We start from the raw sequence: 17,869 nt of genomic DNA, 5'->3' as shown, positions 1-17,869 counted from the left end.
TCTTCTCTTTTGTTCTCCTCTTTTCAGTGTTTGTTCAGAGTCCAAAGACTGAAAGCAATAAAGCAGAGAAGAAAAACGAGGCAGTGTGCAAAGGCATACTGTCATAACTTCACAAATTAAGGATGACTTGATTTGAAATTCCAAGAATGGATTTTGTTCTATAAATAAATTTATTTATGCGTAAAACAATTTGTGTTTATTTCTTAATATTCTTCTTTCCTCCTCATTCCTTGATCTTTCATTTACAAATAAATTCACTTTTGAAGAAAAATATACACTTACCTCACCAAAACAGTTCTGCCCACCCTTGTTGCAAATTGCTTAAAGATAGTAGAAAGTAACTCAATTAGAGCAACAGATAGTGTTTTCAGGAAATTACTAACTGAACTTTAAACCTACAGGAAGTAAAATACTGTAAGTCTTTTTCCTCAAAACTCCCAAGTCTTTGTGGTATGAAAACAAATAATAAAAGAAAAAAAAAACACATTATACAATGTAATTACAGGATGTTTGTAGGAGTGAACATAATAGTATATTTGACAGGACGACCCAAAAGTCCAGAAGCACCACGTCAGACACCAATAAACTTAAAACTGCTCAGACCGGCTTCCACCTGTTACTTTTTAACAAGGCTTCATAGAATGCTGCATAACGTTTCAAATTAAATTTTTATTTATACTTTATGCAACTTCACCTGGATGACGCATCTAGTAATTTATTAGTGAGGAACTTTTCCAGAAAACGCAAGACTCTGGTTTATTTTCCTCCTTTCAGTTTGACTGCACTTGCTGAATGATGCTTGTCTTTTCTAATGCAAAAGTCTGACGACTATGTTCAAGCAAGGTCCTGTAGTACAACTTTTGCTGGACACTTCTTCACTCCTCTTGTGAGAAATCACAGGGCTAATTTAAATTTGCTAGCTTCCTGGAACAGACCGTGTGTTTTTGTTACAGTTTTAAAAAATTCTCAGTGGGGTTAAGATCACAAATCTTACAAGACTTTAGGTCTTTGTTTACAACCACTGCCTAGTCGGATTAAATGCAACAACTTATGCAAGTTAGACTGAGAAAAGAAAACCCAGACCCCATTAAATGATATTCAAACAACTTTATTTAATAATTTTATACCAACACTATGTTCATAAAGCACAATATAGTCAAACGCCTCACTTTTCACACATTAACATTTAAAAACACAAAACTGGCTTCAAGTTTGCTAGAAAAATGATTGTTAAAATTAACACAAGAATTGTGCAAGACTTTGTATTTATCTTGTGCAAACAGTATATCTGAAAGAGTCATCTGTAGTACTTTTATGAAAATTCTGCCAAAGGTTATAAATATTTGAAATCTTCCACTTGTGCTAAACTGACATACTGTATGAACATATAACATGAAATTTCCTAATTTGGACAAAAATATATTCAGACCTCACGTCTATTCTAGGAAAATAGAGAACAGCAATGGATTATACAGTTAGGAATTGTTCGATTATACAAAAATGCTTATATGTATATTGAAATATAATGGGACCATTTGCAGACACAAACCTCGTCTGAATAGCGTACACATCTAAAACAACAAAATGATTAGGATTTCTGACAGTCCAGCTATCATCATTCACAAATCTCAAATTTTAAGGGAAATATTGTCGAACTAAAGCGGTGTAACATATTGCTTTGATCTCTTTATGTCACCTCTGTCAGCAATGGAGAAGCAAAATCAATTCAGCAGATTTCAACTGGATTTGTCAGTGTTTGTTTCTGTTTGGCACTTGCAGGAGTGCGAGTCCCCGAGTGTGAAAGGTCCTGAAAGCGAGGACTGATTTGTTTCTAGGCTTTACTGACTGGCAATGTTCCTTATCGGATAAATCAAAGGATAAATGTCAGCTAGTTCAGCTTAAAACTACAGAGAACAAGAAAAAAATTGAAAATGCTAGAACAAAAATTTGGAGTGAGAGTCAAGGAAAACAACTTCACATCCTAACTGATAAAAATGAGCCAGTGAGATACCGATCAGTCACATCACTGGACAAATGGAGCAAATGCAGCGAAGTAGCGGCCGTCTTCTCAGAGAACTTTAAATCCTGTCATACTGGCCTCTTGTTACAGTCTTTATTCTGAATATGTTAATTCTCAGGACGTTTCCTTTAAATAAGAGCTCAGCAAATAATAGCTACTCAAAAAACAAAACAACAAAAGTACAAAATACTTCATTAAAGATTGCAAATACCACCAGAAGTTTAGAAACATAAAACTTTGTCAGTGTGTATTTTTTTAAATTCAAGTCTGTTACTTTCCCTAATCATCCTCAGATACGGTGTGCTGACCGAACATCGGCCTGCAGCGTGAAGGTGAGTAGCTTCGCTCGCTGTGAACGCTGTGCTGTGATTGGATCTGATGGTGACGCTGCAGCCAGTCGCCTCTGTCAAACGCGGGGCGGTCGTCACATGCAGTTGACCACGTTGCTGGAGCCCTGGCCGACGTCTCTGATCTGGCTGACATGACACGAGCAGACGGCCACCCCGGCTCCGGCTCGGCAGTGGGACACAGAGCCCACCAGTTCCCATCTGACATTAAAATGAAATTTATTGAGCCTTTGGAGAATGAAGAGTTAAAGGTCTGCAGCTGAACAAATGCACGTGAGGTCAAAAACAAGATAAATGAGTTGATAAATAAAGCTCAGAAAATACTTAAGGACAATACGATTCTCAAAAGATTTTTTACAAAAATCAGTTTATATAGTTAGTCGAATTTAAAAAGGATAAAGTCCTGGCCTGATTTAATGTAAACAGATCATAATTTGATGTACTTTGGATTTCACTTACTTTGCAAACAACTTTCTTAGTGAACCCATCTGTTACATCAGATGCTGTGAATTGAGAGTAGCTGAAATATGTTTTGACCATCTAAGCAAAGGGCTAAATTTGAAATATGTAGCAAGCTAAATTATTAAAAAGCCACCAGATCAGACAGGAAACACGCTTAGCCAAGCAGTCAACTTAACTGCTTCAAACTTTCTGTTTATTGGAGACTTTGGCTGTTAGTGTCGCGTCAGATATTTTTTTCACAAAAAAAATAAAAAATAAGTAAATGAAAAATTGGCCATTAAAGAAAAGCAAATACTGCAGCATCCAGAACTGCAGTGATGTTCTTCCTCACCTGTTCATCCTCGGCTCAAAAGCCTCCACTGTGTTCAGGTAAATGTTCCCGTTGTGTCCCCCGACTGCAAACACTCGGCCCATTACAGTGGCAACGCCGACTCCGCCGCGCGGGGTGGTGAGCTCTGCCACATACTCCCAGTGGTGCATCCGGGGGTCAAAGCGCTCCACGGAGCTCAGGGGGGAGTTGTCATCAAAGCCACCTTAGCAATATCACCAAAGAGATACAGTTATTAAAAGATGGCTGCCCTTACGTAAAACAAGTGCATATATAATGTAAACAGTTATGTGCCAAACTGATGTAGGAATCTGAGTGGGATAATATTGTAATTAACTTGAGCGTTCACATTGCTTTCTAACACCATAAATACTGAAGAAACTATTTAACTTCAAACTCTGCAATAAAATTCCAGCTTGTGAATAAGTGACCATAACAGCTTTACAAAACATGAACTTTGTGTATAAAACTGAAGGGTGTGAACCCAACGCATGTGATGAGTGTGCATCAAAACGGGGAACTTTCTGTACGTCTCAGCTGCATTTCTCAGACTTGCTGTTTATGGCTGCGAGCGACGTTCCATAACCCGACAAGAGTCGAAGAGACGCCACGTTTCTCTCACCAACAACGTAGAGGCAGCCATTGAGTTTGCTGACGCCATTCCCGGCACGCCGCTGGCCCATCTCGCACACCTCCGTCCACTTGTTGAGGTGGGGATTGAACCTCTCCACACTGGAAAGTGACGCCACACCATCATTTCCTCCCACTGCGTACACGTAACTCTAAAGAAAACGTGCAATCAACAACTTGCTGAGAATCAAATCGTCTGATGGACAGAACAAATGATTTGATTTTTCCCCTCATGCTTTTACCCCCAAAGCCACAGATCCAACTCCTCCTCTGGGCGTGTTCATCGGAGCCACTGCGCTCCAGCTGTCACTTTCAATGTCGTAACGTTCTACATCGTTGAAGCAGGAGTTGTCATCGAGACCTCCAATGGCGTATATGGGACCGCCGAGAGCTGCCAGTGCTATTCCCCTCCTGATAAAAGCAAACGTTTAAGTTAAATGAATTTAAATCAATGAAACGGCGCTCTAACAAGTGTCACGTTGTGTGTACCTTTTGGTATTCATGGAGGCTTTCATCATCCACTTGTTTGTGAGTGGATCAAACATCTCCATATTCCCCAGATGTTCGTTACCATCATGGCCGCCGACAGCATACACTTTACCTGTGGTGGGAAAGAAACAACAAACTTCACAACAAACAGGCAAACGTGATATCAATGGGTGTTCTTCAAATTTGTAAAAAAATACTTTCTCAATACCAAGTTCCATATTGTGTAAGCTACATAATGTTTATTGTATTTTGCTTTATTTTCTGAAACATTTGAACAAGAATCTCTTTTTACCTCCGACAGATATCACACCCACATGACGGCGCCTGCTGTTCATTTCAGGACCAAAGAACCAGTTGTTTTTAGTGATGGAGTAGCATTCGATGCTGCGAAATGGGTCTCCAGAACCTCCCCGTCCCCCAACACAGAACAGAACCCCTACACAAGGAGATGATTGTAACAAACACAAATAAATGATTGTTCTGAGCTTGAAGACAAACACAAAATTTACGAGAAAAAGCATATAGAGGGGTAGAAAGTGCCCCAACAAATATCCACTGAACCGATTCACATTTGTCACATTACAATCATAACCTTTGATGTGCTCTTCAAAATCTATGAAACTCTGATATTCTTAAATAAAATTCAGTCCAACAAATTGCCTCCAGAAGTTTCCTAAATAGTAAGTGACTTTTGAAGGCAATTAAAGCCACACTTTTCAGATTCTATATGCAAAAACAAATTTCAAACCAAGACGAACATTTAATTCATCAAACTTTAAAAAGCGCTATAGGTATGTCCTTGAATTTGTTACAAATGCATGCAGGAACCCGGTTCCTTTCTAAGTAACTGCGTCTTTTTGGCACTGCACAAATCACTGAGTGTTGCCATGACAGTGGTACCTGCGGTGTGCCTCCGTGGGACGGTACGGACAGAATACTCGAAGTCTGGAACCACCTTGTTACTCAGGTGAAGGTGGTAGTTCCTGGCCTCATCCATCAGGTCCCGGCAGTCCAGGTTCCCCTTGATCATCTCTTCTTTTGCCACGGTTCCCGTCAGAAACTCTACGGGCAGCAGCGGGAGCCGCACCTGGACAGAGCAGTGGTTCCGACAACTGAGTCAAGAAATGAAACTGCATGTGGAGTTGACACAGATTTTCAAGGTGAATTGTCCGGACTTCTTCAGAGACAGGTTTTGAGATGTTACTTCTTCCCTTCCAGCTTAAAACCTAAAATACGAGAAATCTATCTAAATTTATGGAAAGTATTTCCATAAAGAGTAGATTTTATGTATCATTGTTATTATTCTTAAGTAAATACAGTATTTAGGAGATGTGTACAATTATTTATTAGCATAGGACAAGGAGAAAAACAATTTAATACAATGACGCACAGAATGAACAAAAATGAACTGAACTAGAAAACAAAAAACAGACAAGAAAAAAGACCAGAAAAAGACACAAGGACAGAAGGCCAGAAGAAAACATAATAAGGGAAAAAACAGACAAGAAATAAAGGACATAAGTAAGGAAAGAAAAAGTAAAAATGACTGAATAGAATAAAGGACAGACAACAAATAATTGCATTCATTTCTTTTCCTTACAAATCGAGAAAATTAAATTAAATTTCCTACTGTCCTGTGCCGTGTAGGAATTCGTTATTACTATCTGTGGTCAAGGTAAACATTTTTCATGAATGAACTTTGCAGATGAAGGCAAAAACCATAAAAAACACCACTAAAATCTTCATCCTCCAACCTGAGACATGATCTGGTCCAGCCAGGCTTCATGGTGCTGTGGGTTCGCTTTCAGCCACTTCACAGCTGCGTTATACACTTGTGTCTCTGAGTGGATGTTGAGGTCACAAGAGGACAATAACGTGCGGAGGTGCTGGGGTGACACGCATGTGAAATCCTCACACTCCACCACCTCAGTGAAGTGCTCGCAGGCGTAGCGGTCAGCCATGTCCATCAGGTCCACTCGATTGTGGCTCTCTGCGAAGGTTCGGACTGCTAGGCAGTTGGTGGGGTGAAAGTGGGCCTTCATGTACTCACAGCAAGCTCTGGCAACCAACTCAACCTGACAGAGACAAGCAGAGAAGCACATTCATACATTATGACATAAAATTCAAAATTATACACTGGATTAAACTACAGAGCTTACTGAGAGAGAGTTCAGTTTACCTGTAGGATGCAGGCAGCATAAAGCAGTGGCTGAACGTTGTCAACGGTCAAAGTGAGTTTGGAGGAGTAGGCGAAGTGCACCAAGTCCTGGATGGCGTCTCCATCAAAGTCTTTAATCTCTATAAGATCCTGTTTGGCTTCAGACATGTCTGACAGGAACATTGCCCTGAGGAGAAAAACAAAGCCCTAAAACTTTGATATACGAGATCAAAAACGTTTTTTAAAAAAAGCAACCAATTTGTGATCAAAATGGTTAATTTTGTGGCGCAATTTTATTGCCTAAAATTAAAAAAAGAAACTCCTCTCAACAAAAACAGAAAGCTGCAACTGCTATGTTGCATGTTGTGTATAACCAGCTAGTATCACTTATTTACCATCATGATACCACAATGTGGAATAGTGACTCAACAGGTTGAAAATAAGCGATAAAACAACAACAGCAACTCATTTCAGGTACCATGATCAACCAAAAGCATCAAAATGACCCATAAATTTCAAGAAAGCCACATTGTCCTCATTAAAAATTACCACTGATGTGGCACACATGGTATTGTCGCAATAGATCAGGCTCATTGCTTCCACGTGAAAATTTAATTGCTGACAAATGTTTCAAACAAATAGAAAAGAAACCAAAGGATGTCTTGTGTATATAAGACAAAATCTAAACCTACCGAAAGTAGGGGATAACACAAGCTAGAACTAACTTGTGACATGGTATCAACCTACTGCCAACCTATAAAAAAGGAGAAACACAGAACACATGACATAGAAAACATGGTGTGTATAACTCAATGCTGGTGAGAAAACGGAGGACGTGTCTCTGTCTACCTTCAGCGTGACATCACACAGCTCGCCGACTTCATAGAAATGCCTGAGAGAGTTATGGAAGTCCTTCCAGGCCTCATGAGCCTCAAACACAAATGACCCATCCGCCTCACATTCTGACTTTGGTGCTTTGTTTCCTGGACGTTTCTCCTTGGACTTCTGCTGTTTGGCATGCTCTGGCACCATATCCCCCGGTGCCATGGTGGGCTACAGGAAATGACACCTGCAAAGGTGAAGAGAAAGAAACGGCATAAACTACTTGGGGAAAGAGACCATGGCATGGAAAAGCAGAAACCTCAACTGGACAGATCTTAAGAGTCTGCGTTTAGAGAGGATTGTTATGATTAAAGCTGCCCAGAGATTTATGGAAAAAAAGAGGAAAATCTCAGACCATTACAAACAGAAATGTCCAATTCTCAAGAAATCATCCTGCAACCTTTAGATGCTTCCCTTCTCCAACACATCTGAAATCTGAATCAAATGGCTCTTCCATAGAGGCCTGGTAACAAGTGATGCATCTAAAAGTTGGAGCATAGCAGATCTTGAGAGCCAGACTGGGACATCCCTGCTTAGCATCAATGTTACCACAGGCCTTTTTTCTCCAGCACTGACCATTTTCTAAGAAAAGCACAAAAAAATAAATAATAATCTAGCAAACTTATGCTGCATTTCCCCAAAAATCCAGAAGACGTCAGGTTGAGGAATTTCCATAATAATGAGAACAGACTAAATATTTCAGCTTAGCAGCTGAAAGATATGGATAGGAGTAATATTTGTCATTTCAGGACTTTATGTCACCTAACAATCTGAATACAGTGAGCTCTATAGTTTGACCATGCTTTCTTTGCTGATTCAAGTATTAAATTTTATTGCAGTCATCAAAACATCCTAAATATGACTAAAGTTTTATAACTCAACTTTGAAGAGGTCAATAACATATTGTAAACTTATGTGCAACTGAAACTGGGTTATAGTGTGATTTCCTGTGATAAAGGCAAAGCAAAAAAAAAAAAAAAACATGATTACAGTCGCTGTTTGTTTTGCAACAAAAGATTACATAAAAATCTTACCTGCTGATAAATCAGATGAAAACATTATTCAGCCATTCAGTGACAACCATTTAGCGTTTGTCACTGAGAGTCAGAGAACAAAACACAATGTGGAAACTTCACCCACACCTCATGGCAGCTGTACTGTATCTTTTAAGCTTTGAACGCCTGACTGAATAGGCTCAGTGTATCACCCCTCATCACTAGTCCTCTCAGCTATGAGAGCAGAAAACATCAAGTCCCATCAAACAAACTGAGAATCAAAAGATTTCCACCAGCTGTTTCACTTTGTAGAGCTCCACATTTTGAGGCATTAAGTTACGTCCGCTCAATTAAAAAAACAGATCAGCACTGTTCAGCCTCACAGGTAACCAAAGCCTCTTGCTATTATGTGTGCAAAAAAATAATGATTCTTGTTGTACATCTACTCATATTTATTCAAAAAATTCACACCAAAATTGTATAATCATTTTAAAAAAGCTACCTAATTATGTATAAAACACCAAGAGGAGACTTGGAAATGCAAAATGGAGGAACTGATGGAGACACAGGAATGGAATGATGAAGAGTTTACATTACAAGATAGAAAGACACTGACAGATGTTTGGATGTATATAGCACTCCTATGTCCAGCTACAACTTTAAATCCACAAAATGGCTTATTTTCTAGAAATGTTAATATTTACCATGTTGTCAAATTGGATAAATAATCAAATATTTTTCCATTCCATGTTTTCCAATCCAGACTTTTGGAAATGCTCACATTGATTTTCATTCTTTTTCAGCTGACAAGTATTTCTGTTTTTGACAAGGATATTGTTCACATCTTTTCAATGTCTTGTGACACAAATAACATTCATAAAATGGACAAAATGTTACCCATTTTAAAGCAAACATATCTGTTCACAGGTGTGCTCCACTCTTTCCTGTAAATTGTATACTTGAGGTCTCAGATGTCCCATATTGGACATCTTCCATTTATTCAGTGCTGTGATAAATGTGAAGAATCATTATGATTAAAACGATCCTTAGCATATCAGACCCCGACTGTCATTCAAGACTCATGGGAGGAAAAACCATTATATATTATACAAAGGTGCTGCAGCTATAAAAAGGGTTTGTTGAGACAAAGCACGAAAGCTAAAATTAAATCACAGCTTAAACTTCACGTCACAGATTGTCATGTACGGTTATAAACTAGTCACCACGTGGTTTACAATCCTTTTTCTACACCACTAGTTTTCGTAATCCGTCGTCAATTGATCAAATTAATCGCTTCGACGATCGTTAACATGATAGATTAAGGAAGCTAGGCTAACGGTATGTTGACGCTTAGCTTGTTTGCTAACAGGAACGGCATGACAGCTAGCTTGGCAGGGAACGGCGAGGATTTAATCATGAACCTACCAAAATACTCATAGCAGAATGATAGAGATTACAGTGAGTTGTTCTAAAAACCTTACGTTATATCTAACATACATAAATTAGATACCTCATATCGCAGAAAGATTTAAAATGCCGGCTTCTTTGAGTGGAACCTTTGGCACGGCTGTTTTGACCGCAAGTGCCTCATGGGTATTGTAGTTCAGTAAATAACATCTTGGTAACAGACTGAAGACATTCTCCCAGACTCAGATTTATGAAGTATACGGTATTTTCTCATAATTTCCTTTTCCTCCCCAGATTTCACAAAAATGCTTAACAAGACAATTATAGTGAAAATAATTATTTGAAATTTTATTGAAGGCTTTTTAACTAATTAAATTTTATTGGACCATGAATACTGTATCTCCAAATCCCAAAGTAATTTGCCATTAAGTTTCTCTCTGAAATACAAATTGGGATCACAGAGAAATAGGCGGATGAAACAGTTCTAAATTCAACTTTGAAACGGAGTACCAATTATATTCTGTCAGCAGTTCATCCTGACATTTAAATTGCCTAACAGGACAGGACTTCCTGTACAGAACACCAAGACCCAAAGTGAAGGCTAAGAGAGTAGCAGGCAAAACCATAAAATGTTAGAATGTAATTACATTCATTGTTGACTTGTGCAATAAAGTCTCATAAAATTACACATTAACATCTTTGCACCTTGGCATAAGTTTCTTTACAGTATATCGGAGTTGTGTCTGCGAATTCCTGCTAGCTGTTGTAAAAATGAGGACACCTGAAACGAGGTCATGAAACAAACCTAAATTATATTCGCTTGAAAAGGAGGAAACTGAAGGAAGCAACAATTATTACCGTTTCTGTACATATAACATCTTTGCAAAAACTTCTGGTTTAGTATTCAAATTTGGGATGTTCAAAAAATTGAGTCACACAAAATTATCCAAATAGTAATGATTATTTATTTCAAAAGAGTGTATGTTAATATACATTTGCACACAAAAATACGTGAAGACAGTAAGTTTACATGCCATTTAAAGGATGTGCAATATTATTTGACCCAGTCACATTTCTGTGATGAGTGTCTCATGCTTGTCCTACTTGTACTGCTTCTTCTTCTTCAGGAGGGCGGCCTGGAGTGCAAGCTGGATGAAAAAAAAAAATCATCATAAGTGAAATTCCAAAAGTCAAAATATTCCTTTGAAATAAAAAATTGATTGAAATAAAAAAGTATACATATTTTGAGCTACCTGCTTCTCTCTGAAGGAGCGTTTGCCTTTTGTTCTGACATTCTGACTGTGTCTCATCATCATGAAGTTCTTCTTCCTCCTCTTTTCCTTGTTGCTGGTGCTGGCATGCGGGTTCAGCTTGGTCCGCTTCTTCATAAATTCCTTTCGATCCGTTCGTCCGGCCTAGACAGTAAACATACCTTCAGTCGTCATCAATACCTGCTTATTATATTGGTGAGAAATGTTATTCCACTGTGTCCATTGGTAAATAATCCAGTTACTCCGGATTCAGTGTAAAATTTGAAAGCAGGCGTAAGGTGTTACCATGGCTGTTGCAAGTCGGGTTTCTTTGTCTGATTTTGGCTTTTTGTGCAGTTTCTCGATGTGTCTCAGTGTCAGCAGCTCCCCTCTGAAATTTTCAAGAAAAAGAGTAAAAAATTATTTCAATATTTTGCTCTGTTGTTTTCTGAGCTGTAAAAAAACAAAACAAAAACAAAGCTAGGTTAGCAAATCCACATGTTGACAGCAAACAGATGCTATTTTTTTTATTAAAGAAAAAAATAACATATTTTTCATCAATACATAACATCAAGATCATTTTATAAATGACTATGAAACCGTGCTTTACAGTAATGGTTTTCACACACAGTGTGACGTCGTGTCTGATCCTAATATAAAAAAACTGATAAAGACTCAAAGTAAGAAGGTTAGACAGAACTCTGTTGAATGCTGTTTTTTTTGTATATTATTGAATCTCAATAATATAGAATCTCAATCAATGGTAAAAAAACAAAAGATTTTAAGTGAGACAAAATTTTAAAAGGCAGATCTTAAATATTGTTCTACTTTGTGTTACTCACTTGTCCTCTTCATCGTCACTGTCTGCCATTTTCCTCTTCTGACCTTTCCCTGGAGCAGCATTGACCTCTTTTGACATTTGGGCGAGACGGATTTTCTTGAAGTCGTCCTGAGTGAGGAGCCGGCTGCCACTGACCGCCGCTGCCTTCGCTTTTCTCTCTTCAGCTGGTATACTCTGGAGTTTCTCAGCCTTGGAGAAATTGCGGAAGTGCTTAAACTGAATTGAAATCACCAGGTTTCTGCCGTCTGACGGGTTGTGTGTCCCAATTCTCACCACTTCGCCTGCGTCTTCATCAGATGAGTGGTGAACATCAACCCACTCTCCGTCCTCGTCCTCATCACTGATGCTAGCACTCTCCCAACCATCTGATGAATTATAGGGAATAGCATTGCTAATAAAATCAAAACTCTCGCAAGTTTGTATGTGCAGGACAACACTAGATATCATTTCTGTATTAACCACTACAATGGACACCAATAGTTCTTAAGTACAACAGTAGCTGACCTTCATCTCCCTCTTCCTCTTTGTTTTCCTCCTCCACCTCCAGGACCTCAGCTCCAGGAATGTAGTCTTTAGCCTCAAGCTCTCCATAGTCTTTTATTTTGGCCTCTGTGGAGGCCTCTGTGGGCCTCCCCTACACAACAAATTTGATTTAGTTATAGATACTCAACTTATTTTTATGGCTAAAAATTGAAAAAGCAGCAATGGAACAAGTTTTCCAACTTATTTTTTTAAGCATAAATTATAAATTCAATGTGATGTTGTATTGCTCCTCTTGTTCCTTATTGAGTACACCGTATTAGGGCTAATGAGAGTTAAGGTTTGACACACATCATGATCTCACCCTGTCCTTTTTGTGCAGCAACTGTGGATTGAGATTTCTGAACAGTTGAATCAATCCTCTGGCAGACATCATTACATCTGAAATGTGGCAAAACACAGTGTGAATAAGAAATTATATATATATATATATATATATATATATATATATATATATATATATATATATATATATATTATAAAATATATATAATATATTATAAAAAATACAAAACGATTTAATAAATAAACAGAAGAAAATCTGCTCACTCTTGTCCTTGTGGGTTTTGTACTGAGCCAAGTCCTGCAGTAGGTCCTCATTGATGGCGAGCGGGCAGCGACCTGCCACCTCTCTGATGGCGTTGATGCTAAAAAGTGCAAATATGATCAATCTCTCAAATGTGTCAATAAACTCGGTGCATCACTGTACACAACCTTAAATTAAAACAATGGCCAAGTATATCAGAGATGACTGACAGCACTAAGACCCTCCTCCTGGCTCTTACTGGTTACTTCTAGATAACACTGGGAGAATTGGGAGAAGGCAGAGGACTTAATATTTTCACAGATTATCTGTCTCACAACATAGGTAAAAAAAACAACAAATATAAATATGGAGGAAGCTATAAAATAACTAAACATTGTCTGTTTTTTTCCATCACAAAACCCTGACAGTTCTAAGTGTTGTCCACAAAGAGGTGAAAAAGGACATTTGGGCATTTATTAAATGTGAATTAACTACTTACCCGACAGTCATGACCTCCCCAGAGTTCCTGTCAGTCACAAAGTTGTTGGCAATAGTCATGATCACAGGTTCAATGACCTGCAGAGGGCAACACACATAAACAATCTCACACCCTGATGTGTAATCTTTGTAAATTGCAGAGTGAGCTTAGGATGTACCTCAGGTGGAACCAGCTGGTGTGAAGCTTGGGCGGCACACAGCAGAATCTTTGTAACCTCTGTAGAGACGGCAGCGCACCGTTAGAAAAATCCCCAAAACAAAGCGCAGCACCACACCGAGCGACACTTACCTCTCTGATGCGGCTGCAGAAACCTCTGGATGAAGGGGTAGAAATTGAAGAGGAAGAGCTGCAGGAGCCAAGTAGCAAAAATGATTCCTTAATATTGGATTGATTTCATAAGATAATAGAGACATGCTGAATCGAAAACAAAACTGACCTCATGGATTCCAACCAGACGAGAGATGAGCTCCATCATCATAATCTTCACCTCAAAGCGCTCCTTGGAGCTTTCCAGCTGCTTCAAGAGCTTCTCTGAGAAATCTTTATCAAAAGATTGACTTGATGTTAGTTGCTCAGTAAACAAGAAAGCCAATCACTGCATAAGAGCACAGAGACAGTAACTGAGCGTACCTTGAGGATCGTGAATGAGGTGGATCGCCGAAAAATTGAAGACTTCAGGCTTCTTCTTTTTTTTATGTTTCTGCAGTTAGTTTAGAAAAAAATTGACCGAATTAACGGTCAAACAGCATACAACAACAACATGTGTAATTAAAATGCATATTTCTGGTTAGGATTAAACTAGGACACCCCATTGTTTATTCCAACTTTAAATGGAAACATTCATAGTTGTATAGTACATTAGGTGCACATCATTGCTAAGTATTTTGAATGAGGACTGTCCCGACTGCTTCTGTATTTTTACAACAATGCTACCTTGAGGACTTTCATCGCTTTTTCCATCTTCTTCTTGTTTTTGGTGGTTTTTTTGCCTGTCGAGTATTTCACCATCAGGTCTCTTGCAGACGTTCCTTCGTTCTACAAAAGAAAAAAAAACAAAAAGAGATTTGTTTTTACTTTGAGGTTTCAAAGACAGTCTGACCTGCACAATGACCTGCAGAGGTCATTGTGCAGGTGACCACCTTGTGCGTCAAAACTTACCTCAGATTCCGAATCACTCTCGTTTTTTTCGTCTTCGTCTTTTCCCAAAAAGAACTTTAGGCCTCCAACAAGAATCTAGTGGAGAGGCACGTCACGTTTACTTATTTACTTTTTGGTACAGATTGAGAAATGCATCCCTTCCCCCTAAACAAAAAGCCTACCTTTGTCACCTTGGAGAAGCATGCTGTTGTAATGACATTAACCGTTTTGGCGTCATTCCTGAGCAGAAATAAAATCAGATTATGAGACGCAACAATTCACAAGGAACGACCGGGTTTCACGGCTCTTATATGAAACCCACCATATGTTCCTCTTGTAAAGCTCAGCCATGACATCTAAGGAGATCTTTGCTGCTATGGGGTTACTGTCTCTCAGCATTGTGTACATAAAGTTCTGTAGGATCTGTAACGAAGCACAATGCAACAGATATGATCATTTTAAGCTGGTTGATCACAGAAAATTGTCATAGACTCAGATACACTCAACTTACTGTGTTGATCTTGTTGTTTTTGTGCCTTGCGTTGATGTTTTTGATATCTGTCACGATGTGTGTGTAAAGAGTCTGAGGATAAAAAATATATACATTTCCATTTCACACATATGCATTACTTGTGTTGATCTGAGGGGTGGGCATTTATCCCATTGTTTATCATTGTGGTACATTTTTTAACTTAAGATTTTGATTTATTATTAATATGTTGTTGGGTTTTTTTTCAAGTGAAACTGTCATTGTCAGGGTTGTTACTTGTACATTTCTTCCCCACTGTCAATTTAATGAGAGTGTAAAAAAAATAACAAATTTGAATGATTAAATGCAGTTACTGTGTGCACTTTAGAGACAAATCACTGCTATCCCAAAGAAGCATATTACAAATGGGTATGTTTTTCAAGAGTAGTATTTGTGTTTGTGGGGCCGTAATTACTGTGCCATGCAGTCACATCCATATTGTTCCCTAAAAAAGAAGTAATAGTCCTCATTGTTACTTTTATTGATAATACAACTGTACCACAATAGGCTAGATATAACTTTGTGCCCGTATTGCCCTCTCCTAGTTGGTCTGCCACATAAACAACATCTTTGCAGTCATGAAAAATGTGAAGAACTTTAATGAGTGTGTTTGGATTTTCCAGGCTGACCTTCCTGAGAAGTTTATCATGACACCGCAGCAGCTCAAAGAAGAGCTCCAGGAGGACTGTGGGGTCGATCAGATCCTTATTCCGCAGAAGAATCAGCGCCTTGCAGAAAGTCTGCCAAGAACAAAAGGACTCCATCAACAACAACTTAACATCTTTGTACATCTTAATGATGTGCATGATGCTGCACATGTTTATCATTATCTTCAAAAAGGCCTCTCACCATTCGCAGCTCTGGCTCTATGATGGTGTGGTAGCTCCTTAGTAACTCAGACACGTCCCGAGGAAACGTGGACAGCTGCTGCGTGTAGCAGTGAGCCACCTGAGGAGAGCAGGGAGACATTTCAACACGTTTCTACCCACTCCATGCTGCGCATGCTGTCCTCCCGGTGAATGATACCTGAGACAGGAACATGACCAGCTCCGCCAAGTCCTTGTTGGCTTTGTCAGGCTGCAGCTTGAAGATCTCCACATTGGACTCATAATGGCGGTACTGCTGGAGAAACTGGAGCAGAAGAGAAGCGTCAAAAACAATGTCTGCACAACTTTAACCCCCGTTTCCTCCCAGCACCTACCTCATCGACATATGACTGCGGGTCTCTCTTTATGAGATTCTGGAGCTGCGGTAAGTTGTTGGGTAATTTGTTGCTTTGTCTGCCCGGCATGACTACAGTTTATTCAAACCAAGGAGGGGGAAAAAACAACAATAACTATTTTTATAAGGCAAGCGTGGCCAATGTGTATGCTGCCATTACATACAAAACACGGGGGGCGACGTCACGTCCGTCTACGCGGTCGTCATTTCCGCTTTCTGCTAAGGCAGGAGGGTTTGTTGGCATATAATCCAAAATACATTCCTCGAACTTTTTAAAATCAAAAGTGAGATTATTTCGGGTCAAACTAATTTTGTTGCGTTAGGGAAGATAATGAAATAATGTGTTGCAAAAAAAGTCGGACAGTGTTTCTTATTTTTTTTCCCAGAGTGTGTCATTTAGAACAAATTTCAAGACATCTATATTTCAAATTGGCAGTGTTGCAACCTCGAGTTTAACGCTGCATGTTCTGATTGTCAAAAATCCATGTTTTTAACATTTTGCGTAGTTACTTACCTATAAGAAATAAAAAAATAAAGTTCCTTTCAAGGGAATGTTGTAAGTTTTATTGACTCCAGCTTGCCTGTCAGCATGATGCATTCTTCATGATGAATTTTGATCCATAAATTAGCCTATGGATAATCTATGAATAATCCATCAAGGAGGCATATGGATAACAGTTTTTAGTGTGATTATTATATTTTTCTTAGTCTAATTAGGAAAAGCAGGAACATGTATTTATACTTTGATATATTATATTACAAATTCACTTGCCCAAGTAAACACATCTCTATAAACATTTTAATGAAACATATTTCTTTTTACGCTAAATCAAATAGTTTTACAAAGTACTTCATGTAGGCTGTTTTAGTTTTACTCTGATTCAAATAAATGTATCCACAAGGAGGCAATGTGGCTCAACTATAAACATCTAAGCTGTTGACCATATGGAGCTCTCCAAGGCTTTATTACCCTGTGGATATGATTTCTGACACCTAGTCTGAGCAAATACAATATTGTTGATTTTTGCACTCATCCAAATAGTAATTGAATTTTTCAATATTCCTGAAATTAGAATCCCTATGCATACTTTTGTAGCTTCAAAACACTAAGGGTTGAAATTATTTTATTTTTTTACACCTAACTTAGACTTAGTGTATTGTTAAGCACTCCATTGTTGAACAGAAAATATGGAATCCTTCAACAATTGGCCAGATCAGTGAATATTAGCAAACATTTTGAGCAACAAGTTTTATTGTTCTTAACAGTGCATCTGCATACAGGGTTCCTACATACTTTTCATAAAAGAATTCCACTTTTTGGACCTAATTTTCGCAATTTCAAGTCCTTTGCATAGACTTATATGAAATACTAAAGTTCACTACAAAATTATAGTAAATATGCCAACAACATACAGGCTTAGAAATATATAAACATATAAAAAACAAGAAAATAGTAGGAGGGAACAAATTACAGCAGGAAGGAAAGAAAGCAGGACAGAAGGACAAAATGTAGAAAGAACTAGAGAGAAATGAAGGGAGAAAAGAAAAATGACAGAAACTCTTGAGGGACAAAGGAAGGACAACCTTCAGACTAAAAAAATAAAAATA

At 38.4% G+C, this 17,869-nt stretch overlaps 2 protein-coding genes across 3 annotated transcripts; both read right to left on the bottom strand.

Annotated features, from left to right (window-relative positions):
- Window positions 1-1,092: 1,092 nt before the first annotated feature.
- On the bottom strand, window positions 1,093-9,900 carry klhl8 (kelch-like family member 8). Of its 2 annotated transcripts, none has more exons than XM_055052608.1 (12): window positions 9,822-9,900; window positions 7,284-7,503; window positions 7,127-7,188; window positions 6,456-6,621; window positions 6,031-6,351; window positions 5,177-5,363; window positions 4,569-4,712; window positions 4,277-4,412; window positions 4,030-4,198; window positions 3,780-3,939; window positions 3,161-3,362; window positions 1,093-2,568 (listed from the first exon to the last, which is right to left on the bottom strand). In XM_055052608.1, exons 2-12 carry the CDS (start codon window positions 7,479-7,481, stop codon window positions 2,445-2,447), a joined length of 1,869 nt encoding a protein of 622 aa, XP_054908583.1. In that variant the 5' UTR covers window positions 7,482-7,503; window positions 9,822-9,900; the 3' UTR covers window positions 1,093-2,444. The 2 variants fall into 2 exon arrangements, with proteins under 2 accessions (XP_054908583.1, XP_054908584.1); XM_055052609.1 differs by having other exon boundaries at window positions 4,277-4,388.
- Window positions 9,901-10,666: 766 nt separating this feature from the next.
- On the bottom strand, window positions 10,667-16,429 carry sdad1 (SDA1 domain containing 1). The gene is made up of 22 exons (XM_055052607.1): window positions 16,242-16,429; window positions 16,067-16,171; window positions 15,890-15,988; window positions 15,670-15,780; window positions 15,023-15,094; window positions 14,834-14,934; window positions 14,694-14,751; window positions 14,533-14,607; window positions 14,308-14,409; window positions 14,005-14,074; window positions 13,811-13,914; window positions 13,663-13,720; window positions 13,532-13,590; window positions 13,375-13,451; window positions 12,899-12,996; window positions 12,654-12,730; window positions 12,314-12,443; window positions 12,083-12,174; window positions 11,811-11,998; window positions 11,275-11,359; window positions 10,972-11,133; window positions 10,667-10,866 (listed from the first exon to the last, which is right to left on the bottom strand). The coding sequence occupies exons 1-22, from the start codon at window positions 16,329-16,331 to the stop codon at window positions 10,819-10,821; spliced, it is 2,061 nt and encodes a 686-aa protein (XP_054908582.1). The 5' UTR covers window positions 16,332-16,429; the 3' UTR covers window positions 10,667-10,818.
- Window positions 16,430-17,869: the final 1,440 nt, after the last annotated feature.

The sequence above is a fragment of the Poeciliopsis prolifica genome, unplaced genomic scaffold, assembly GCF_027474105.1.
Source record: "Poeciliopsis prolifica strain line A6 unplaced genomic scaffold, Auburn_PproV2 SCAFFOLD035, whole genome shotgun sequence".
Classification (NCBI taxonomy): Eukaryota; Metazoa; Chordata; class Actinopteri; order Cyprinodontiformes; family Poeciliidae; genus Poeciliopsis; species Poeciliopsis prolifica.
The sequence above is the reverse complement of the archived record's forward strand: the minus strand, read 5'-3'. Positions and strand labels throughout refer to the sequence as shown.